Source organism: Heloderma suspectum, chromosome 4, assembly GCF_057233095.1.
Source record: "Heloderma suspectum isolate Gila_16-S chromosome 4, 16-S_ref, whole genome shotgun sequence".
Taxonomy (NCBI): domain Eukaryota; kingdom Metazoa; phylum Chordata; class Lepidosauria; order Squamata; family Helodermatidae; genus Heloderma; species Heloderma suspectum.
This window is the reverse complement of record NC_139461.1, coordinates 217,364,096-217,389,085: the sequence shown is the minus strand read 5'-3', so window position 1 is coordinate 217,389,085 and position 24,990 is coordinate 217,364,096. Positions and strand designations below refer to the sequence as shown.

Genomic DNA, 24,990 nt, shown 5'->3' with positions numbered 1-24,990 from the left:
CCAAACTTTAAAAACCAAATTTCGCAAGCCTTCACCCTTGCCAAAATTGACGTCAGTTACTATCTTGCAAAATGGTTGTGTTTGTGGAGTTCTACTGTGCCCAAGTATTTCCACAACGATTCAGCGTATGAAGAACAAGGTGTTTACTGTAAGATGTCTGAGTCATAAATCAGAAAGGATTGAGAATATGGTTTTCCCCCTCTTCTTTACTGCTAGGTTTATTGGTCTGCCAAGAACACAGTTGAGAAGAGTGCTTGATATAACTGGGGCAATTTTCCATCACTATCATGAAGAAAAGCAGGAGTGTGATGACAGTCACCACAGAGGGGGTAAGTATGCATATGTAGCTTTCCCTTTTGTTTTCAGACAAAATATATCTTGATATCTTTTCTGACTTGTTTTTCTTTGTGGGTCTCAACAAGGCACTTGCCTTATGGGTTTTTGAGAATGGCAGCTGCACACTTCCTACTGCATTGAATGAATATTTCTAAGAAGTGTCTGTGTGGCTCATGAGTTATGATTTGATGGGGAAGCAATAGACTGGGACGTGTGAGGAAGCGAGTGTTGATTTGCTCATAGCTCTGAGACACCTAGATCCACTGTGTGCGCAGATTGCTTATGAGCTTTCTTACATGAAAAATGTGCAATTAGGCAGGATCAGCATCAGCACATGGCATTTTTGGGCAGCTGCCATAGCTGACATTGCTGATGCTTGCCCTGAGCCTCCCAGGCATGGTCCTACCATTTTACTTTCCTATAATGCCTCTGATGTAGTGTAGTCCAGGGCAGCCTTCTGCAACATTGTGCCCTCCAGATGTTTGGGACTCCAGCTTTCATCAGCCCACGCCAGGATGGCCAATTATTAAGAATGCTGGGAGTTGTAATCCAAAGCATCTGGAGGGCACCAGGATGGGGAAGGTTGCTCCAGGGCATTGTGGGACATTTAAACAGCAGCTTCAAGATGTCTGGTGCTGATCATAGAGCTGCTGCTGCAGCCCACCAATTTAGAAAGGGGCACTACAGGGCATATTGCTGAGGGTTATCAAATCTAGAGCCAACCCTGTACTTAAGTGAGTTTGACTATGAATCATATTGATGATGCCTAGTAATAAGAAAATGACTTAATTGGGAGGTGTCTGTACTCTAAAAAGCTACTGAGGAATAACCGTTAACTTATGGAAGTTGTGCTTCCAGTGTGGGTGTAGAAACACCTGGCACATCTATTTCATTGTGGAAATTAAGTTCTTGCTCAGGGTCTGGGGGAGGCAAGAGTGGGTTTTTTTTCCTCTGTGAGAAGTGTTTAATTTTTAAAAAACTTTAAAAAACTCTCAGTTTTTTAAATCTTGAAAACATATATGTGAATTTCTCATGCTCTGATTAAAAGAGTGCCCCTCTTTCACCTACATCTGTTCTAGGCTGTGTATAATGCATGTGGCCATGATGAACAAAATTATTTACCTAGGCAGCTAAATTCTCCTCCAGCTTTATTTTTTGTGTAGACTTCAACAATTTCAAAAAGTCAAGAAGCAAAGCTACAGAAGGTTAATAACACCAAGAATGTGTCACATTGGTGAGAAGGAGGAATCTGCTCCTAGTTGATATTTTTAGCCTGTAAAGTGCTGCAGTACTTCTTGTTAAAATCCAATTATTCTAGCTATTATATTGTGGTGGAAGCTTTCATAAGCAATGGAAAGCTTAAGACCTTTTCTAGACCCTCTGGTACTGCTCAGATCTGTGGTCAAACAGGTTTTGCTATTTTTTTCCATTCTTTTAAGTCCTGGTCAATGTATTTATGAGAAACCATTGCAAGATAGAAGAAATTAAAGTATGTACTACAGGTGTCCATTGACAAGATTTGGTTTGCACCTCAGTTCAGAAAACAGCCTGATTTTGAGGCTGCCTACTTTGACTTTGGTCCGAATCTCAATTCAGAAATCCAAATCTTCATGCCTGTCATTGACTATCATTGGAAATCAACAAAGGGCCATGACTTTTTTGTTTGTTTGTCAGAATCGGATGAAATTTGCAGATGTAGTAGTCCCTTATGAGCAGATTATACCTACCACATATTGAACAATCAGGTAGTGGTGGGGAGTTGTGCTATGTACCTTTTTTTTTTTTTAAAGAGAGAGAACTGCTGATAACTTTTCAAACTCCTTGGCAGAATTGGATGAAATTTGCATCAATAGTTGCCTCTTGTGAGGGATCAAGCCTGCCAGGTTTTAGATGAATAGGTGCAAGGAGCTTTGTACAAGAGTAGCCTGTATAGTGTGCATGCATGTGTGCATGTGCACGGGTAGTTGTAGACACGGCACCTGCAATGTTTACAACAATCTACTGTACAGATTCCCAGACTGCCAGGGTGTGTGTGAGTGTGTGTGCGCACAACCAGGCACCCTGAGCACCACTTCTGGGCTACCATGAGCAAGATGGAAATGGTGATGGGACTGCCTGGGGAGATGACTGGTGAAGGGAAGAGGCCTTGCGGAAGGCTCCTCCCTTTTCAGCCACCCGCTCCCTCCCAGCGGTCCAGTGATCAGCTCCAGGTGACTCCAGACCTCCTCCCTTTCTTGGTGATCTCCTCCCCCAAGGCAGTACAGTGGTTTCCTCAGGTGACTGGGAAGGGAGGAGGCCCTGAGCAAGGCCTTCTCCCTTTCCTGGTCATCTGGACTGCTGCTTCAGCGCAGCCACGAGAGGTGCTGAAGTGGCGATGGGACTACCTTGGAAGAGGTGGTGACCAGGGAAGAGAGGAGGCTTTGCATAAGGCTTCCTCCCTTCCTTGACCAGCCCAAGTGGCATTGAAGTCGTGATCCACAGGGCCTTGGGGTGTGGGGTGGCTGGGGAAATAAAGGGGCTGCTGCTACCAGAACAAAGGAGGAGGTGGTGGAGGTGGCAGAGGTCGTCCTGCCCAGGGCTACCTGAGGAGAGAGAAAGGCCCGGGGTGAGGCAGACTTGGAAACATCCCCTCTCTCTCTAGTAAATGTGGCAGTTCCCCCCACCACCATACACACACACACACACACACATGTTCTAATCAGCTGTGAGGTGGTGAAAGGCAGAGACAACATCAGTGTCTGTGCATCATTATGACACTCCAACAGACTGTCAATACAAGTTAAAAGCTTGGTTTTTTTAATTGAAATTTAAGTTTGAAAAACGAATTAGCATTCTGCCAGCTACAGTACAACAGGAATAGGAAACCATCAATGTTTTGTGAATAGTCTATAGTGTGTTTTTTTCAGAAAGAGTGTGCAAAGAAAGCCACCAATCAGTCATTTTGACTGAGCAATCTCTCTCTCTCTCTCTCTCTCTCTGAACTGCTCTTTCTCCCTCAGACTTTCACCAATGTTCCTGAAATGTTTGGGGTATGTAAAACCAACACTTCTTTTTTGCACATGTAAAGTACAGAAATATTGGTGAAACCATTCTGATTTTATGAAGTTTAGAATGACCCACCCCACCGATTACCATTTTACATGGTGGAATGCTTTGTTTACTTATGGGCCTTAACTATAGTTGCCACAGCTGTGGCAGCTATAATAGAGACACCATCACAGTGACAGTTTTATTTTCAATCCCTTTCCTAATGGTCCCTAGCATGGGATTCGCCTTTTCCACAGCTGCTGCACACTGGGTCAAAATTTTCATTCAGCTGTCCGCTTTGATCCCAAGTCCTTACTTTATCAATCACTGCCAGCTCAGACCCCATCAGTGTTGATATGTGAAATGTGAAGTTAAGATTTTTTGCCCCAGTGTGAATCACTTTTCACATACTTACACTGAACTGTATTTGCCATTTTGTTGCCCCTTCACCCAGTTTGGAGAGAGCCTTTTGGAGTTCATGAATCCTTTTTGTTTTTACCACTTGGAATAATTTGGTGTCATCTGCAATTCTTCCTTGTACAAGGCTAATAGAGGTAAACGTTCAGATAGATATAGATATATAGATATAGATATAGATATAGATATATGGACCTACAAAGTAGCACATATGCAGTTTAGACTGTTAATAGCATTCTTTTATAATTAAATTTCTATTTGATTTTACAGAATGCTACAGATTACTTAGAACGTGGCCTCAGCAAGTCTTACAGTGCATCTAGTAACACCCTTGGCATAGATCTCTGGAGAGGAAGAAGATGTTGCTCTGGTAATTTACAATTACCACCACTGTCCCAAAGACAGAATGAAAAAGCAAGAACACCAGACAGAGAGAACATTTCTAGACCCACAACTTTGCCTTTACTGACCCTTCCCAGCATTGCCATCACCGCTTACCAAGATAGGTAAGTTGCCTGAAGACAGCTTTCATTTGGGAAGTTTCATTTTCATATTTAACTCTGTAGGTGTACTTAATAGATATTTCTATAAAGTGTTTCCTAACATGTAACTGATCATGGGGTTAGATCCAGAATCTGCCTCTCACAGACAAAAGGGCTCCTTAAGTCTGCAGAAGAGTTCTGAACCAGCGGAGCATTTTCAGTAATGGAATGGGGGAGGGGATAATTTTTTTTGCCAATTCCCCCTCCCCCTGCAAACCCTATGTGCCCCCCCCCCCCCGATCTGCTCTGGAGGCTATAGAGACTTTCCGGAATAGTTTGGAAGGTGGTGCTGCAGGTTGTAGGAGAGCAAACATCACCTCCCTCCACTTCCTGCCAGCCAGAGCATCCTCAGCAAAATTCTCCTTGGAGAGTGCTCCTGGTGGTGGGAGGAAACACTGGATCCAACCTTTAGTGTTTTCACACTATTTGGGGAACCTGAAATACTAGAAAGAAGAAGCTAATAATATTGTGTATATAGTTATTACTGCTTCTGTTGAGAAACCTTATCAGTAAAGTGTCACAAAACTCTTTGTTGTTTTGGCTATATGGCTATCCCTCAGAATTTATCAATCCAGCAGGTGCATAACAGTGGGTTTTTGTTTTCTTTGGGGGGGGGATTAACAGTGAAAATTTTTTGCTTGTGTGACTTCTTAAAAACAAACAAACATGTGTATGGATTTGTAACTATATAAAACTATGTGAAAAAAGCGCACTAAAGAACAAATCATTTAAACTAATGAAGGTCTTACACAGGTATTATAAAAGGTTTTGACTGAACTGTTACTGGATTTCAATGGTACATACAATTATAATCCCTATAAGAGGTGAAGCACTTCACCCTGCAGTCTTCTGGAGTTTTAAAGCATTTTAGAAATGGTGTTTTTTTTCATTGTGACTGCTATATTAAGGCGTGATCCTAAAGGCATGGTTTAATTAAACAGTCAAAGTGACAAAATTAATTTTGGAAATTTGTGTGCATAGTCAGACATCTGGTTTCAGAATGAGAAGAGAGGGTTGGATTCTGAAACTAGTCTCTGAATCGTCTTCCTCCTGAGAGCCTTCAGGAGAGTAAGGATACGTGCAGATGCACTGTAGGAGGTGTAAGTGCCGTTTCTCTTCCATGTCAGTGGCTTATTGAGGTTAACATATTTTTAGGTAGCTAGACCAGAGCTGTTTCTGCTCAGGTTTGTCATCTATTTTCACTTTTTATTTATGCATTACTAGCACTGATAAAATTAATCAAAGTGGCTTAGCATTTTTAAAAGAACAATAAAACCACAGTAATGAAATAGCCAAGGACAGAGACCAATAGCTTTTTATAAACTCAGCAATAGCTGTCAAACTTTATTAAAAACAATATCCCAGAAAAGGCTGCTAGAAATTAGAATAGAACGTCTTTGCTACTCGTCAAAACACACAAACAAACAACTGTCAATAGAGGCAGCTATAATTCGCCTGGAATGCTGTTCTAGATTTTGGGTGCCACAAGTTAAAATGCCCCATCTCTAGTACTTACCCATTGTACCATCTGACAGCTGGTGGTGGTGGTGAGATCTGGAGAAGACCATTTACCCTTCCGTCACTAGGGAATACTATCCAACTTGCTTTCTGTTGGTTGTATATCTAGTGGAACTCTGTGGAACTCCCTCCCTAGGGAACTCCGCCATGCCCCCTCTTTAATGAGCTTCCGCCACGCATTGAAAACGTGGTTGTTCAGGCAGGCATTTGAGGTGGGTTAGGGTAATTTTAGATATATTATGTTTTTAATGTGGAATTTTATTGTTTTATTGTTTTTATTGTACATCGCCCAGAGTGGCTGGGTGACCAGCCAGATGGGTGATTAATAAATTTAGTAACTAAATAAATAGAATAAATTATATATCTAGTACACCATCAAAAATTTATATTCTATTTTGCTAATATAAGGACTACCATATTTTCTTTTACTGGTGCTGCCTGCCTTACAAGGCACCTATTTTGATTAGTGTGACAGACAGATTAAAATAATTGTTTCCAAAGGGATAGTGCTCATTGCAGCTTTGCACCAATAGTTATTAATTATTTTTATTTATACAAAAATGTATATCCTGCCCTTCTGGATATAGATATTTATGCACCACTCAGGACAGCAAACAATAATTAAAACAAACTATACAATAGTATTACAAAAATACAATATGAAAACAGAGACAAGTGCTGCAGATAAAACAGACGTGTCAGATCTTTAAAAATCTGATAAAACAAAAGCCTGCCTAAACAGAAAGGTTTTTTTTCCCCTTTTTTTCTTTCTTTTTCTTTTTTTGCTGTATGGCCAAATATCATGAAAGAGGGGGCCAAGTGAGCCTCTTGGGACAAAGAGTTCTGCAGTTTAGGAGCAGCCATAGAGAAAGCACTTTATCTCATCCCCTCCACCATAGTTGGGAAATAGAGATGGGTATCTCCATCAGATCTTGGTGCATGGCAGACTTGTATGGGAGGAGGCAGTCCTTAAGATATCCCGGGCCTAAGCCTTTTAGGGTTTTAAAGGTCATTGCCAACACTTTGAATTGTGTCTGGAAACAAATTGGTAACCAGTGCAGCCCTTCTGGGAGGGGTGTAATATGTTCCCATAATCATTCATCCACCAGCATCTTTGCTGCTATGTTCTGGACTGATTGCAGTTTCCAAAGACACTTCAAAGATAGCCTCATGTAAAGCATTTTGCAATAATCCACTTTAGAAACAACAAAGTTATGTGTCACCACGGCCAGGTCTGACCTTGTCAGGAATGAATGCAGTTGGTGCACCAGCATAAGCTGGGCAAAGGATTCCTGGTGCAAAGCTGAGTCCAGTAAGAGTCCGAAACTGTGGATTTGTTTCTTCATCGGCAACACTATCCCATCCAAAATAGGATGAATTTCTATTCTAGAGTTAGTCTGATCAGGAGCACCTCTAACTTGTCTGGATTAAGTCTGCGTTTATCCAGTCCATTACTTTGAAATAGAGCTGTGTGTTATTCACATATTGCTGACAATCCCTGGACAAGCTTTCCTGGTGGTTCCATGTAGATGTTTTTAGTCCTATTTTCATTCTGGCAAGGAAGAAGTTACATTTGTAAAAGGTCTTTCCAATAATAAACGGCAATATGAATGTTTGAAATGTTTTTTTTAATGCTGATTGTTTTACTATGTTACTGCACATAGTAATGATTAGGAATGGCATTTATATTTGAGTATATCACCTTCAAAAATCCTTTTTAAAACTTCCTTTCCATGTTTCTCAACTTAGAGATTTAAAGAGTAATTTTATTTATCCTTAATATCCCCAAAGAAAATTTGTGTGAAATTTGTGTGAAAACTTTCCATCCACTGTTTGAGGGCATGAGCAGTCTGTGTGTCTTTCAATAAGATTTACTTGAAATGGATTCTGTTAAGATGAAAGAGATGCCCTGTTGAACAGAAAGAGAATAGCAAAGTTTGCTTTTTTACAAATCCAAAATGAATGTCACAGGAAAGGCAGGTGTCTCTTTCCCCTAATATATTATGCTTGAATAGCTTGTCTCCATCTTATCCTTTTCTCTTTAATCTTTACAGCTTTTTATTATTTTAGGAAAGTTGAAGTATTCTTTGAACTTATTATTTCTGCATACATTTTCTTCAGGTTAGTTATGATTCAAGATCCAAACAATAAAAATGAACACATCAGTGTTACTTAACAAATCTCTCACATAACTCAAGTGGGTCAAGGAGGGTATTCATGCTTGTAACATATCATAACAGGATTATACATGAAAGTTATCCTAGAACTTAGAAGTGAAGATCTAGTCTTGTGACTAGTTCAGTATGTGTAGGCTGACCATATGTACCATTTTTTTTCATATTTCCTGACCATCCCATTGTTTTAATATAAATGTCAATTTCGTCCCGTTTTTAATTTTTTGTAAAAAACTGAACGCGTTTATCATAAGGCTCTATGCTAATTAGGGATGTGCGAAAGTCACTTACCTTTTCCAAGGGGGTGATTCGGGGTGGGGGGGAGGCGCTCCACACCTCCCCCTGAAATCCTAACCCGGGCAGCTCTGCTCCGCAGCAACTCCGCGGAGCCGCCGGCCGGGTGCATTCGCAGGTGTGCGGAGCCTGCAGACGCAAATGGCGGTGGCTACAGCGGCCACCATTTGCGCCCCTGTCTTTTGCCGTGATAGGCTACATAAATATTTACATAGCCTATCACGGCAAAAAAACAGGCGCAAATGGCGGCGGCTACGGCGGCTGCCATTTGCGTTCCCTTTTTTTGCCCTGATAGGCTACATAAATATTTACGTAGCCTATCACGGCCTCCGCGGGGACGCAAATGGCATCCCTGCGTTAGCCGTGACAGGCTACGTAAGTATTTACGTAGCCTATCACAGCAAAAATGGGGAAGCAAATGGCGGCTGCAGATGGCACGAATGAACGGCACCAGGTAAGTGCTCCATTTCGCGTGCTTTTCGCGGGGTGGTGGGGCGGGGGACTTCATTCCACCACGGATTTCGGGGGCAGAATGCACTGGCATTCGGCCTCACTGAGATACGTGGCGGAATTCTCTGACATCCCTAATGCTAATCATTGCGTGCAGTAAAACTACTAGTGTGACAAAAGAGGAAGGTCCATTTACTTTATCCAACCAGGGCCAGGCTTCCTGAGCTAGCGACGATCAGATCAGACGCTGCCCCCTTGCTTGTCTTCAGTGGCGGGGAATTCAAGAGGCGGTTGCTAAGCCCCATTCAGCGTGTGGGAGCCAGGAGGGTGAGTCTTACTGTTATTTCTACCATCATTCTGCCCATAGAGATTCTTTCTGCCCTACATTCAGTTTGATTCGGACTTTTCAGATGCATATTTCGGTTCAACAAGCTGTTAGCTATTTTTTTTATTACAGCGGAATATTACATAACCCTGTCCCGTTTTTGTCATCCCAATATCCCGTTTTTGTCTCAAGGAAATATGGTCAGCCTAAGTATGTGGCAACATTACAAGCATGAACTTCCAGTTTCTTTAGGCTGTGAGAAGGTACATGGAAGACTCAGCTTTTGCACATGACTGCCTCACTGTGGATAGGGCCAGCTGGAATACAGCCATGGGCAAGATTTTTCACATGTCTCTTGCACACTGAAATGATCATAAGAATAGGCTCCAAATCTGGCTTTCATTCCTTTTCTTCTAGTATGTTGGGCCAAGGTGATTTAGAATTGTATATGTCAGTCCCTTGCAATACCCTTTTCATACCCTCTCTCTGGGCTCCATGCGGAGAGAGACAGCATCCTCATTCCTACCAACTATTTCCTGCAGTATTTTGTCCTACATACATCCTTAAGGTTCAGGTAGGGTCAGGGAAGCTACTGAAAAAGACCAGTGCAAACCGCAGAAGTGTTGAGCTCACTGGCTAGTGGGAAGTTTGCTAAACATGTGTTTAAATTATACTTCGAACTTGATTTCAAGATACAAAATAGATCTTTGAAATCTTAATATGTGTAGAGAAATGTAATATACATAGCATCCCTGAGAATCTACAGGAAAGCCAGAAATGAAATCAAGAGCACAACATTCAGCATTCAGCTGCTCCTGGTACAGCCTGCAAAGCCAGCACCACCCAACCCACTTTTCCTCTGCCTCTCAGCTTCTTTCCCAGGCCCCACTCCTTCTCCCGAGCAGTGGAAAGCAGTTTATCTCCTATCAGCAGCTGATCAGAAATAAGAGCTTTTCCCTGAGAGGGAGCAGGGCCTGGGGAGGAAGCTGCTGAGTGATACAGTCCTGCTTGGTTTTCAGGCTTGTCCTTCTTACTTCTGAATAAACATGCAGAGGCTTGACCTGCTTACTACTGAGTAGACATGCTTATCTTGTGAGTAAACTTGATGCTCATGCTTACTTGAGTAGACGTGCAGAGGCTTGGTTTTTGGGATGTTATTGAAAGTTCTGTTGAGTAATTCAGTCCTATGTACTTACAAGTAGAAAAAGGTTCCCCTTTTCCCCCAGCTAGTGATGATGGAGAAAGTAACTATATGTCCTGCTAGTGGCAACATATGTATGTTTGTGTAGGTGTGTGCGCATGCACGCATATAGTCTCTGGCCCTCTAGCAGACACCAGATGCAGCCCTTGGAACTGAAAAAGTTGTGTACTCTTGAACTTGATGAAAATAATAAGAAAACCACAGCAAAATAGGAGGCTGGGAATTGTATTGTTAGGATATGACTAGAGCTCAGGTCAGCAGTGAAAAAACAAAGCAGATTGCTTGGAGAAAACTCCCCACAATACTGCAGTTTAACAGCCAAGTTCTTAACAGAGGTCAAGGTCGAAGTAAAGGACCATACGAAACCAAAGCAGAGAAAGGGATGAAGCAGAATCAAGACACACACACAACAGGGTCAGGACAATTATCTAGATGTTGATTGCATTGTAGAGACAATTTCCTGTTTCATGTCTACAGCCTCATACACATCTAAGTGACCAGTACAGACTATATGTTTAAGAAATGGTCTTGAAAATAACGCAAGAGGTGGTTTTTCTGTGGGTTTTTTTTTGGGGGGGGTACCCACTTTTCTAGGCTAATTTGACCATGCTGAATCTGAAAACCCTCTTCCCAAGCTCATGTTTCACCCAGAAACCCAGAATTCAGGATAGCACCTAAGCACATGTCTTGAAATATGCTTCCTCTTTCTATGGCTGTATAGGAACTTGACAGAAACAATCAAGAACTGAATTGGGTATTTCAGGTACCTATAAAATCAATACAACACATACCAAAACTGTCCCACAATATGAATTGTCCCACAGTATTGCAGCCTACATAGTGCCATCAAAATGTATTAATGCTTTGAAATTGTCTGGGATTTCAGCGTATAAGATTTGGCATTCTAAAAATGCAGAGCAATGTTGTCATTTTAAAAAAATATTTTCAGGATGAATTCTAACATCACATGAGTGGAGATAAGACTTCCCTTTCCTCTCCTTCCCCCCGTACTCCCTATTATCTATACAGCCATAGAAAAAGGAAGTGTTATTTAAGGACCCCAGGCCCTACAATGATAGCAAGGGCATTTAAAGGATCTATAGCTGGCTTTGGCAGTGTGTATATGCTGCCCTGAAAATATGGAATTGGATGTAGTATAAACTATAGGTGTTCTCCCCTTTCAGAATTTGTTACATGTGCTGCATTTCTGTCTTTAAATAGCTATTATCAGAAGGATGAAAAACAGTTTTTCCACACAAGCTTGTGATTGTGCCATATGTATAATTTTAACACTTCTCTTTTAAAAGATGTAATCGAGAAAGTTCATATGTATAAAATTATAAACACTTTTATTCTGAGATCTGGTTTAGTTTTAGATGAATATAGTCAGAAATTACTGGTTTGTGACTAGTTTCTTTACAACACAAGAGGGCATTGCTGCACCTCTTTTCTGATACAGTAATTAAGAAGGTGGTATATGTGTTTAAAAATATTTCTTCAAACCGATTACAGCAGTACTGGATAAGATGTTTAAAATTAATTGTTTAAAAGGGTGATTGGATTATCATTGGCTTTATTGTCTTGGATTTAAATTTTATGGTATACAAAACTCTGCTGGTGCATAACAAAAATTCCAAAATCTATAGTCAGACAATACCTTTATTAGATTCAACCAAATATGCAAAAAAATGTGGGCAAGCTTTTGAGATTTCAAGAACTCTTCCTCAGGCAATATATTATAAAAACGGAGGTGGGATAAGTGGGGGGAAGGCTGACTTGATTTTGAAGTCATGAAGTCTGCATGGTCAGAGTATTATGATGGAATGGAGGAAGAGTAGCAGACGTAAATGGATTAGGCTCTACTAGGTATCTTGCAGCTTTCAGGTAACACCTAGGACTGTTGGGGCAAACAAGCGTGTTTGCCCATTTTTTAAAATAAAAAAATCCAGTAGTTACTCAGATTTTTTTCCAACCTTTGTTGAAATGCACTGGTTCCTTAGTAGACAATCAGCAAAAGTAAAGAGATACATGGCTGTGATATTAGCAAAGCTGGAGTGTAATTGCAGTGCTACTTTTAAAAAAAAAGTCAATAGAAGCCAAATTGAGTTCTGACATCTAGTGATTGGAGAGAAGGAACTGCTCAGGGTAAAGGCCTTTCTTCAGGTGGTAGAGATACCCATCTTTCTCCAGCTGTAGAATCCTGCTCCTGAACGGCTAAATAAGGCTTTTCCAAGTTTCTCGTAGAAGAAAGTAAGCCAGCTGGTCCATGAGAAAAATGCCAAAATCCATAGTCAGGCAATAACTTTATTAGGACCAGAATCCTAACTGCTAAGTGTCGATCCAGAGAATAGGTTAATGAACTATGCTCTGTTCTGTCTTCACATGTTCAAGTATCAGCTTCTACATGCATTGCAGTCTGGGAGATGTGATGCTCTACCCCTTTGCTTCACTGTGATTAAATAAGTGCCTGTCCCCAAGTGCCTTTTAACTTGTGTGCTCATTGGTTGGAATGGCAAGTGTGTAAAAGGGATGAGCTTAGGTAAGGGCAACTGTGGACCTGAAGATGAGCTTGTACATTTTAGGACATGGGCAATTACACTGTGAGACAGCTCCATCATGGGTTGCTCACAACCCCAACCCAGATTTGTAAACTCTGACTTTTGATTGTCCCACATTTTGGAAGGGAATGCACTTCTGGGCCCTCACATACCTTTCTTTAATTCCGCTGAACAAATGTGAACACATAAAATACAATTGGTGTTGAGGCAGGTGGGCAGAGCTGGACAGCTGTGGCCTTCTTGCCTTGCACAGATACCACATCATCTATAGCTAAAGTGGAAGATAAGACTGGGCTGCCTATTCACAATGCTCAAGTGTACTAAAGGAAAACTTCTTGTCAGTATCATTAGAAATTTCTTGGAAATGGCATTCACATTTTAGATAGATTGGATCTTTAAACATTTTACATCAAAGTGACTCATTAATCGCTGACGTCTTCAGAAAGCCTTAGTTAGTCATGTTTTGAATCACACCTGTAAACTCTGAAATGTGACTTCTAATGATGCGGCAGCCATGACATGTTACTTTCTCTCACATCATATATTGTTTTCATTAAAATCTCTTCTTTGTCTCTCTGGATATTTTATAAATTTGTATGAATTTTATGTATTACTATAAAAACAAGAAATGTTTGGATAATTCTGGCACAGACAATTCCATAAATTATTTCCCGCAGTTAGATAAATTAGGGGTAACAAAGAATAGCTACTTTCCTATTTTCATCAATATTTTGTGTAAGGTCTCTGTCAGGGATCTTCAACATGAGGCCTGTGGGCACCATTGTGCCCGTTAATGGGTCCCCAAAGTGGTGCCTGCAGGCACTCAATTTTTTTAACATTTTTTAAATATACATACATAGATGTGTATGAAATGCATACAACATTCTAGCAATTATACATGGACTGCAACAAAAGTGGACCAAATATCCAAAAAAGCATCCATTTGAAGGTGACATCTGTATGCCACCTTTTCAAATATTGAAAGTGTTGTAAGGTCCTCAATCAATTGCATTATAGGAGATGAGTGTTTATCCTTCCAATGTTGTAATATCAGTCTTTTAGCTGTCAAAAAGGTGTAGAGAATCCATTTACACAGACTATTTGTTAATTTCCATGAAGCAGGTAAATAATTCAAAAGTATGTGTACATCAGTGAACATTAAAGGCCGTTCCAGTGCAATTTTTTTCTGTGTAATAACCTCCCTGCAAAAACAAGCAACTAGTGGACATTGCCAGAACATATGTTTAAAAGAAACATTAGCTGTACTGCACTGCCAGTGATTAGCTGAATTAGACAATCCCTTATTAAAGAGACGTTGCGGTGTCCAATACACATGAAGCAAAAGTTTTTGCTCGATAACACACAGCCTGAGATCCATAGACATGAAAGATCAACACCAAACCAGCGATCCAGTGAATAGGCATTTTGTAGTGGTGTCCACCACCATATCAGATTCTGAAACGAGCCCATGAGTCCAAAAAGGTTGGGGATCCCGGTTTGTGTATTGCTTATAAGAGTCAACAATGTGAATGGAGCAGCATCTCTTTCCTAGAACTGAAATAACTGGGTTGCGCCATAGTTCAAACTTTTCTTGTTCTTTGTCATTATTCTATGTTTTTACTGTGTGAAATGAACCCCCATTGGAAAGTATGTAATTGTTTGCTAAGGGAGCTCTTCTGTGAACATGAGTGCACGTTTTGTCATTGGGTGAGTCAGAAGGAGAATTATGAACTCTCACTCTCTGTATGTGAGAGACTGGAATTTGTGTTTGTTTGCTCACCTGCAGATTGATGGATGATACTGCAAGCTATTAGGTGAATTTATTTTTGCTTCCCCATGAATTCCAAGAGGGCCCATGTTTTCAAGATACATGGTAGTAATAACAGGGCTTTCAACAGCACCATAGTATATTGTGCAAGGACTCTGTTTATTTACGAAGTTGTTTTTTGGTTTTTACTTGTTATTACCTATGATCAAGGCAATAAACTGAAACTTAACACTTGCTTTTAAGACAACATGATTATCAACTGATTCCGTCTCAGTTATCATTATGATAGTACATGATCAAGCACCAAAGTAGCAGCTTGAGGTTACTCCTAGTTTTGTTTGCATTGCATTAAAACAGATATAACAATAAAAAAATTGCTGCATTTCTAAAAATGTAAGATCAATGTATTTCAGAAACCTTGGGTTCTCATGGTTCATCACTCAAAGGAAGTGGCACATGACTCTCAAAGACAGTAGTTTTCAGGCTTTGTGCTGAGGGCACTCTGGTCAGGGTCCTTTAGAAGCTTATCAAGGTTCTGTGTTGAAAAGATCAATGGTGGCAGACAAGTTTCTCTAAAAGACAGCAGTTTGCTTTTTCAGAGGAGTTTCTGGTGCAATCTTGAGCACGCTCTCACATGGGGCAATGGGTCTCACATTGGGAGACCTGGCCAGAACTCTGCATAAACTGTGTGTGGGACATGCTCTACTGTTCCATTTCAGTTACAATGTATTGGGTTTCTGTGGGACATAAGTGGATGTGTAAAGGATTCCGTGAAAACAAAATGTCAAAACTACTCTTCTAAAAGTTTCTACACACACCGTTTAAGGGCCTTATCTAGCATTCTGGTCCTATCCAAGGTTCCTTTTAATTAAAGTTAGAAGATGTTTTGGATATGCAGTAACCATTTTAGTTCTGTTATATATAAAATGTTGCATTCTTTTTTATAACACATTTTCATTTTCAGTGGATTGTAATATATTATTGTTTAGGTAATAAGCAGAATAATAAACAACAAAGATCTTTGAGTCCTAAGCTACAGTAGAACAAGGAACTACCTGTAAGGGGTAAATGTAAATTCTGTGGGGTGCTTCAGAGAAAAATCCGACAGGAATAAGCCTGGTGCTTCTGCATGCTGATTCCTGCCTCCAGGGCCCCAAACACCCTTGCATTGACCATAAAATTCACAGAGGTCTAGTGTGCAAGGACTCAAATGTCTACAACCTATCTGCGCAATAATTCCCAAGATTAAGAGCTAATGATAACATGTATTTCGGGCCCAACATGTATTTCAGTCCATGCATGGAACTCCTATGCAGAATTTACAAGCTAACACATAGATGTCCGACACCAGCTGGGTGAACAGGGTCGAGTTCATTCTTCCACAGTTCCTAGCCTGCACCCAGTTGGTGCCTCATCTGAACTACCACCATGTTTCAAGATTATTTTATGCCATGGTTAGAACTGAAACTCTTCCCAATAAAGAAAAGTTCACATGTTTACCTTCTTAATGAGTACTGATGTAGTGGAAACCAATTATATTATGGTAAAAACCAATTAATTCAGACAACCAAGATGATAAAGGACTACCTACCCATTCATGAGACTGGACTAGACTGCTCTAATGCCAGGGCTCTGAGAGACCCAGGTGAAGGTTTGCTTTTACATTTTAGGAGTAAAACATAGAACAGGTTACCCGCTACTTCAGACCCACAGGCTCCTGCCTTCTGTCATTGAAGCTCCCCAATAGATTTTTGTTAAGATGAAGCCTGCAGTTCAAGGATCTCCAGTATAGCTATAGCAGTTGTCCAGATAAAATTCAGGGCTGCCTGTGGAAGAAATCAATGACTCCAACTTTCTATTTTTATCCCTACTTTCCCCCCCTGGATTGTAATGGAGTATTGAATATGGGAAATGAGCACAGGCAAGTCTTGGCTAATTACTTTGGTATGAATTGTCATGAGCAGACAAGACATGCCCTGCGTTTAAACAGCTGTCTGTGACAGCTTCCTCACTGCCCCCAATCCTTAATCAAAATCTAAGACAACAAACATAATTCAGAAGAAGCATTACTTAAAGGAATGAGTTACAATGAGCATAAAATTAATTACAATTCTGAAGCATAAAGAACAAATTGGAGAGTTTATGTCAGCCACATACCAACATTTGAAGACTGTAAACTGAAGGAATATAATGTTATACAAGCCAGGGGTGTGGACTGTGTGTATGTGCTGGCATGTTAATTCCTAATTTATTTGTGATTATAATTTCAAAGGATAGATTATTATAGATCTTTAAATACTGTAAAATAATCCTCTAGTATTACAATACTCTCGTAATATTGTTAATATTAATTTTATAATATTTCCATTTAGATCCATGTTGGTTTGGTGAGGATTATGAAAATACAGAAGCTTAATAATTTTTCTTGTGCACACACCTTGCCCTTTAGTGCCATGTTTTTCTTTAGAGCAAGTTGACATTAAAAAAAAAAGATAAAAAAGACCATGTGCTGTTCGTAACATCTAATGTACTCTATAGGAAAATAGTTTTTAATTACAATCTACTGTTTCTGGACAATATAAATGATAGCTTAGTTTGGAAAAGAGAATTACTATGATTAACACAAGTTTCCTTGGCAACCAGCTAGATGTCGTGAATGTTGAATTGTTTTAGTGCTGGATATAGACTTTAAAACTTAATCTAGGAAGTGATATTTCTGTGTGCTTGTTCTTTTTTGTGGAGATTACTATGAAATTTTGTCCAAAACATTTACGAACCTTATTGGTTTTCATAACAGAGCTTACTACATACTGAAAACAAGACACAGCACTCCCATCACATTAGCTACTATGACAGGTGTCTTGTCATTTGAGCATTTTAAAAAATCTGGTGGGCATGTCCACTGAACTATGGAAACAGAAACGTTTCAACAAAATTGAAAACGAGTGCTTATTGAAGGAGAAGGTTGTGTGCCTTCTGGTTACGTGTACAGCTATTTAGCTCACTGCAAGAACTTATTTCTACTGTGAAAGGCTTCTGAATAAATATTTGTGATAAATTCCTTGTCATGACTCTGCTTTTTGCAAAGTTGACAGAGCAAAACAGGAATTATTTTCTTGGACATGAGAGAACTTGAATTTAATAATGCAAGGCAGGAAATAAATGAGTTAAATTTAGCAGCTGTGCCTCAAAGGTTTGGGCAGGTTGTTGGCCAGTTGTTCAACATTTTGTGCTGGCTTGCAATGCAGGCTTTTGCATTTTCTACGTTATCGTTCATAAGTGGCTGTGCAAAGTATGATATAAAAAAATTAAAAACGCATGCCACAGTTTGAGCCAAAGTGACAGGAAGGAAGGAAGGAAGGAAGGAAGGGAAAAATGGAGAGAGAGAAAGAACATAAAATCCTCTCCCTATAGGGGAGAACCACAATTCTCAATTTAGTATGTTTCATTTCTCACATTCTGTAGCACAGCAATTTGAAATTGAACAATCTACCTGTCTTCAAATTAGAATATGAAATATGTTAAAAAAATAACCATGCACTGCTCTTATACACATTCTAGAAGTTCTTGTTGTATATCTATGCACATTACATAATAAACTGCATTTTGGACAGTCCCTAGGTACGCTGATGATAAGTCTCCATAAGAGAAGCAGAGAAAAGCTCCTTTTTCCAACATGTTTCCCACCAAATAGGAAAAGGGGGGCACTTAATTAAAGAAAAGAAAAATGTAACACGAAAAGCAGCCTCAGCCTACCCATGTTATTGTGGCAGAGGGCTAAGCTGCATATCATATGCTGTAAAAAGCAGCTGTGGCCAAGTATGGCTTGCCCCCTCTAAATTAAGTCAGCAGAGCATGCAGCCATTTTACAGATGAGCTGGGAGGTAGGTTTTTTTTGTTTGTTTTTTTAAAGGTTTGACGTTATTGCCCAGTAAAACTGTATCCCCAGCCACTGTTGACTTTAGCAATGCCTGAGTTCAGACATAGTGGTTGTATTCTGACATAATGTTATACAGTGGGAAACAAAAGCAGACAAGTAGCTATAAACTATGGTTTACCAGTTGTAAATCTGGAAGCTCAAACCATTGTGTGGATTCTTTACTACGAAGCAACAGGAACGTCCAGAGCCCAGGGGGAAAGATTGATCACCAGTCACCATTTTGTCTCTGTTTGAACCTTAAGAACTGCACCAGAATGAGAAAGTAGGATATGGTGAGTTCTGCCTTGGAGAAATTGAAAACACCTGATTTCCAGAATGGCTAGGTACATTTCTGCAGCCACCACAGGCCCTCCAGAAGCAGCAGGAACATCCAGAGCACAGCTACAAAGGAGCACAGCTGAGAAACGCTGGCTCAGTCGCCGCCTCTTACTTTAAATAGTCATTGGGCTTGGGAGTGGGGGTGGGGGGAGCTAGCCCTTCTGTTTTGAAATTGTGCAGCTGTGAAGGAGCACAGCTGAGAAATGGTGGATGCCTGTTGATTCGAAGCTGTGCAGCTAAGGAAGGGTGATCGGCAGGGTGGATGATTTTCATAAACATGTACTCAGAAGGACTTCATTGAGCCCTTGTTTGTTTGTGGTGGTGGGGCAGTTAATATACATCAAAGACATGCTGGTCACTCTCCCTCCTTGCTGGCTCCATGCTCTTTGCTTTCAGCACCTCTTGCACTCCTGCTCATTCTGCTCAGTCTCTGGGCGGCAGTGGCTGCCTCCTTGCCTGCCCGCCTCATAAATGTGTGAGGATATGTGGCTATGTGGGGTTTGTCATGAATGTCTACTCATAAGCAAGTCCTCTATTGCACTTCGTTGAACATGCGAAGGAGGGAGAGCAAGCTTCCGCTCATTGGCTGCTGTGAAGCTACGCAATTACTGATGTTAACTTCTACTTGTGGCGGGACTCGCCCACCCCACCCCAACTAATGTGGCTTCAGTTCCTGTATACACTGCAAAAGTGGGGGAATACAGTGCTGTGTGTACCATGGAGAGAGCTAATTCACTTCTGTGAAAATGCGGGTTTTGCCCAAATTGTGTCACAAAGCGTTTCCATTCAGATTGGCCCCAGGGCTGGCAAAGTGGAACTGAAGGCAATGAGTTACTTCTGGGTAGACATGTTTACCCCTCTGTCCTCCCTCCACCCCACGCTACTTTTCCTTTCGCCAATCAGCACTGCTTCCCCCAGGCCATGCTGAAGCCAGCTGAGGTTACACAGGCTACTGAACAGCACTGAAGCTGCTGTGACAGGAAAATCTGACACAAGAAGAGTTTGAAAAAAACCCAGATTTAGGGCAAAAAATGCCAGGCTAGCTACGGAGAGCAGCGTGCATCATCTGACACTATTGATTTGGGGGTGGAGTAGAACTGGAGTAAAAGCCCCATGTTGATGGGGCCTCAGCTTTGTAGGTTCAGTCGTGTCATCAGGCAGAGCGATAGCTGTGTTTGTCAGAGGCTTTAAGGATTCTTTTCTGAAGTGCATAGAGCTCACAAGAATATTTAATGTAAACCAATAAGGATAGGATATACAGTTCTTTATGTATAGTTGCATAACTAAATTACACTAACCTAAATGCTGGTTTGCAGCCATAGGAATTACAGATAGGTAGTTCTGTTTAAATCTAATACATTTTGCAGGTACTGTTTATTAAGAGACAGATCGCCAAAGAGTTAATTTGTACTGTCTGTGGTTATCAGTAAAGGAATTTTAACTGAAAATATCCAGAGAAGTGTTTTGGCTGTCTATATTTAGCTTTCATCTGTTGCTGCCACAGATTCTGAATATCTTGGATCTTCAGCTCAGCAGGAATATTCTCTGTTTATGGTGGCTGTGTAAGCACTGTACAATTATTATGCTTTATAGTGAGTTTAACACTCTTACAGAATCAGAAGACAAACCTGTGGGATTATTTACTATAGGTTGTGGTTTTAAAACAGGAATAGATGTTATAAATATAAATGTCCGGGGGGAGGGGGGTTTAAATTGGAATTTCATCTCCTATTAGTTTCTGTTTGTTTGGATAAAAGCAGCTATTTCTTCATTAGCAATGAACTTTTCTGTTTGGATGTGCATTAGGCTCATTGACAATGCAGAAAATAACTATGGATTTATCTGAAAACATGAAAGGCTCAGGATGCAGGTGGCTGCTAGCACATAAAGATAACTATAATAGAATTATAATATATTATGTACCCCCAGCTAAAGTAAAGTGGGACAGCTTGAAATGTATCTAAAACTGGGATTGCTGCATCAGCAGCACCAATTAGCAAGAGAATTTGAGGCAGCTGAAAAGTTCCAATGTTGAAATTCAGCCCACAAAATCCTAAAATAATAGTGACCATATTTAGGATGTAAAAACAAGAATTTGAAGGAAATAAAAAGTCTTGAGCTGGAACTTTCTCCCAATTTAGACAGGGCAAAGATTTTATAGTAACATCCATAAATTTGAACCAAATTATTGTTTTCTAGGGATTTAATTGGTATGAACCTAGAACATGTAGTACATATATAAGGAAGTTGATTTAATAAATAGTAGTTTCATCCAAAAACCAGTTTAAGCGGAGCACTTTTGATTAGAATGACTAATCTACTGTTTAGAATGGGGTTATATCAGTTTAAATTAATATACTGTCGCTTGACTTGTCTGGGATTGTATTTTGCTGACCACTTTCAGTGGCATATGCTGTCAGTTAAGGCTTTACCAATACATCAGTGAGAATCGATCTCATAGCTGTAAAACCATGCTATGCCAAATTATGGAAAATGTCTATTCCCACTGTTTTAGAACAGGAAGCTAAACTGTACGAATATGCAGTAATGGTCAAGTTAACTAACTTTGTTAGATTAAAAGAAGGAAAACAAAATTACAATATATTTTATTAAAATTGGAAACCTTTTATTGATTTTTTGACAGAATAAAGTACACTCTTCTAAAAATGTAAATAATTTGGTTCTAAGTCTATGCATATCCATGCATATGCATCTATTTTCCATCTTTACAAGTGTGGAATCCTTGTAGATGTACACTTGCTAGTTTGAAACTCCCAGTCATCTTCTTGTAACATGCAGTCTTGTAACATGGGTTTTACGGATTTTAAGACACACAACGCTTAGACATGTAAGGCTATGGATGAGATGGTGATGTTGAAATACATTTCTACATTGCACTCTTATGGATTTGAACTAGATAAGACAGAATTAAACAGAAAGTTATACTGCTTCTCCTTCCTTAAATGTTACATCCTTAGGGATGTAACATTTTTGCAAACTTATTATTAACCAGCCAAGGTCAGGGTAACCATTAGCCTTTCCTTCTCCTTTTCATCCCATTCCCAAAAGGAATATCTGTAGGGAGGCTCTATTCCTTTGTGCCATGGGTTACATCAGCCCCAGCCAGCATAATTTAGTGCTTGAAGAAGTCTTAAGATTTCTGAGAGAGATCTTAGAAATTGCCTAAAAATCAGTACCCCTTCCCCATCATCTCATTTGGTATGCATGCATGCCTGTGGGGTAACAAGATTGCCTTAAGCAGCTTTGAAATAGTGGATCCCCCACCCCCACCCTCAACAGTTGATCAATCAGAGATAGAAACTCTGAGGCAGAAACTCTTGAAATAAATCCTCCCAGTGTGTTGCAAGGGAAAAAAATTACTCTGTTTCTCAGTTATATATATAAGGTAAGGCAGTAAGCAAACGATGTTCAAGGATAGCAATCATGGTCACTAATTAGCAAATGGGATCAGTGCCAAGTCTAGCAAGTAGGTCAGCCAGATGTCCCCATCCTGGTGTCATCCAGATGTTTTGGACTTCAACTCGCATCAGCTCCAGCCAGCATAGCCAATGGTCAGGGGTTCTGGAATTGTTGTCCAAAACATCTAAAGGGCACCAGGTTGGGGATGGCTGTCTTACATTACAGATGACCTGTAGGTACATTGAAGTTCTGTGCTCTTTCTGTTCCTTCTATAACCTGGAATTTGTACAGCTGAAGCTAACTTCAGATAACACTCTGTTCCACCTCAAGAAAAGTTGTTTGTAACTTAATGTGCTGTGCCAGCAGAGTTTGATCTTATAAAATACATCTTATAGACATTGTCCTTTCCTCTGGCTACCTGGACTGAACTGCCCATCAATATATAAGTTCTATTTTGTAAAGGCCAACAGCTGAAGACTTACCCCAACAAACCCTACTGCACCACAGTGGAGTATTGGATCTTTAGGGTTTATGGATAATTATTTCTTCTAGTATACTGGTTTAAACCTACATATGGTTGAAGTGATCAAAAACTGCTAACATCTGAGAGCTGTTCAGTGGCAGGTAGAAAATAAACTGAAACCAATGGTTGTACATTAGATTCCTAATGGATATGCATCCGCCAAAGTGGGTGTTTCATTTGTCATACACCTTCACATTGAGCTTTTATCCTGTGATTGAGATTGCTCCTTCACGGAAGTTTGTGGGCTCTTTACATGATGCTGTGATCATTCAAGGCGACTCCTGCACTAAATGCCCTTTGTTCTGTTTTTAAATAGATTGAAGATAATGAGCTATCAAATTACCCCGTTGTGTTCCGCTTCAGTTTCCTCCATGAAAAGAGTAAAAGCGGCAAGATGAGGAGCGAGATAAATGAAAGCTAATGGAAGACTCAAATATGGGGAGAACGAGGGGTGGAGGGGGGAAAAGGAAGCACGTGAAAAAGGGAGTCGTTGTGATCCTGCATTTAAAACAGAAGCAGAAAGCCCCATTTTAAATCCAGGATTTTAGGCTGGTGTAGAGATGCCCATTATTGGATGACAGTCTCTGGAGCATTGCTTAGAATGGTCAGGTTAAGGATAGAAACAACATTCAAAATAGACAAATCAGTGTACCTAAAGCTGTTTGCACTTTCCCCCCAGTGCTATGTTGGAATCTCCAGTTATTGAAGTGTGTCTGCATATACATTTTAGTCTGTGGAGAACTTGCTTGGGTTTTGAATTCTTTAGTAAAATATACATCTCTGCACTTCAGAAGAGAATCCCTAAAACAGCCCACATCACATGCTGCCAACTGTGATTACCCATTATGAATAATAGAGCAGACTGTTAAATATTCCTTGATAAATATTCTAAACTAACTAGATTCATTCGTTGCGGAAGTTCTTATTGAGAAAACACCAGCCACAATTATATTAAGTATGCTTTATGGTGTGTTCTCTCATTCTCTCTCTCTCTTTCATACTCGGTATTAAACATCTTAAATGTTACAATTTTAAATACTGGAACTATTTGTATTCAGTAATGCTTCCTTTAAAGGAATCAGTCATTGTTGTTGTTGTTGTTCAGTCGTTCAGTCGTGTCCGACTCTTCGTGACCCCATGGACCATAGCACGCCAGGCCTTCCTGTCCTGCGCTCTCTCCCGGAGCATGCTCAAGTTCATATTCATTGCATCCGTGATGCTATCTAGCCATCTCATCCTCCGCCGTCCCCTTCTCCTCTTGCCCTCAGTCTTTCCCAGCATCAGGGTCTTTTCCAGGGAGTTTTCTCTTCGCATTAGGTGGCCAAAATATTGGAGCTTCAGCTTCGTTATCTGTCCTTCCAAGGAGCACTCAGGGTTGATTTCCTTTAGGATGGACTGATTTGACCTCCTTGCAGTCCAGGGGACTCGTAAGAGTCTTCTCCAGCACCACAGTTCGAAAGCCTCAATTCTTCGGCGCTCAGCCTTCCTTATAGTCCAGCTCTCACAGCCATACATTACTACTGGGAAAACCATAGCTTTGATTAGACGGACCTTTGTCGGCAAGGTGATGTCTCTGCTTCTTACTATGCTGTCTAGGTTGGCCATAGCTTTCCTCCCAAGGAGCAAGCGTCTTTTAATTTCATGGCTACAGTCACCGTCTGCGGTGATCTTGGAGCCCAAGAAAGTAAAATCTGTCACTGCTTCCATTTCTTCCCCTTCTATATGCCAGGAAGTGATGGGGCCAGATGCCATGATCTTAGTTTTTTTAATGTTGACTTTCAAACCAGCTTTTGCACTCTCCTTTTTCACCCTCAACAAGAGGCTCTTTAGATCCTCTTCGTTTTCTGCCATTAGGGTGGTATCGTCTGCATATCGGAGGTTGTTGATAATTCTCCCAGCAATCTTAATTCCGACCTGTGATTCATCCAATCTGGCGTTTCTCATGATGTACTCTGCATATAAGTTAAATAAGCAGGGTGACAATATGCAGCCTTGTCGTACTCCTTTCCCAATTTTGAACCAATCGGTTGTTCCATGTCTGGTTCTTACTGTTGCTTCTTGACCCTCGTACAGGTTTCTCAGGAGACAGGTAAGGTGGTCTGGTACTCCCATCACTTTCAGAATTTGCCACAGTTTGTTGTGATCCACACAATCAAAGGCTTTAGCGTAGTCAATGAAG

General features: G+C 40.5%; 1 protein-coding gene across 2 annotated transcripts in view; it reads left to right on the top strand.

Annotated features, from left to right (window-relative positions):
- Positions 1 to 216: 216 nt before the first annotated feature.
- The window catches only part of PDE4B (phosphodiesterase 4B), a 352,041-nt gene continuing 327,267 nt past the window's right edge, over positions 217 to 24,990 (top strand). The window contains exons 1-2 of one of the 2 annotated variants that reach the window (XM_084852293.1): positions 217 to 329; positions 4,051 to 4,286. In XM_084852293.1, coding sequence (XP_084708419.1) covers positions 288 to 329; positions 4,051 to 4,286 — 278 coding nt within the window. In that variant the 5' untranslated portion in view covers positions 217 to 287. The remainder of the gene's footprint in view (positions 330 to 4,050; positions 4,287 to 24,990) is intronic. The other variant, XM_084852294.1, reaches the window with a different exon arrangement.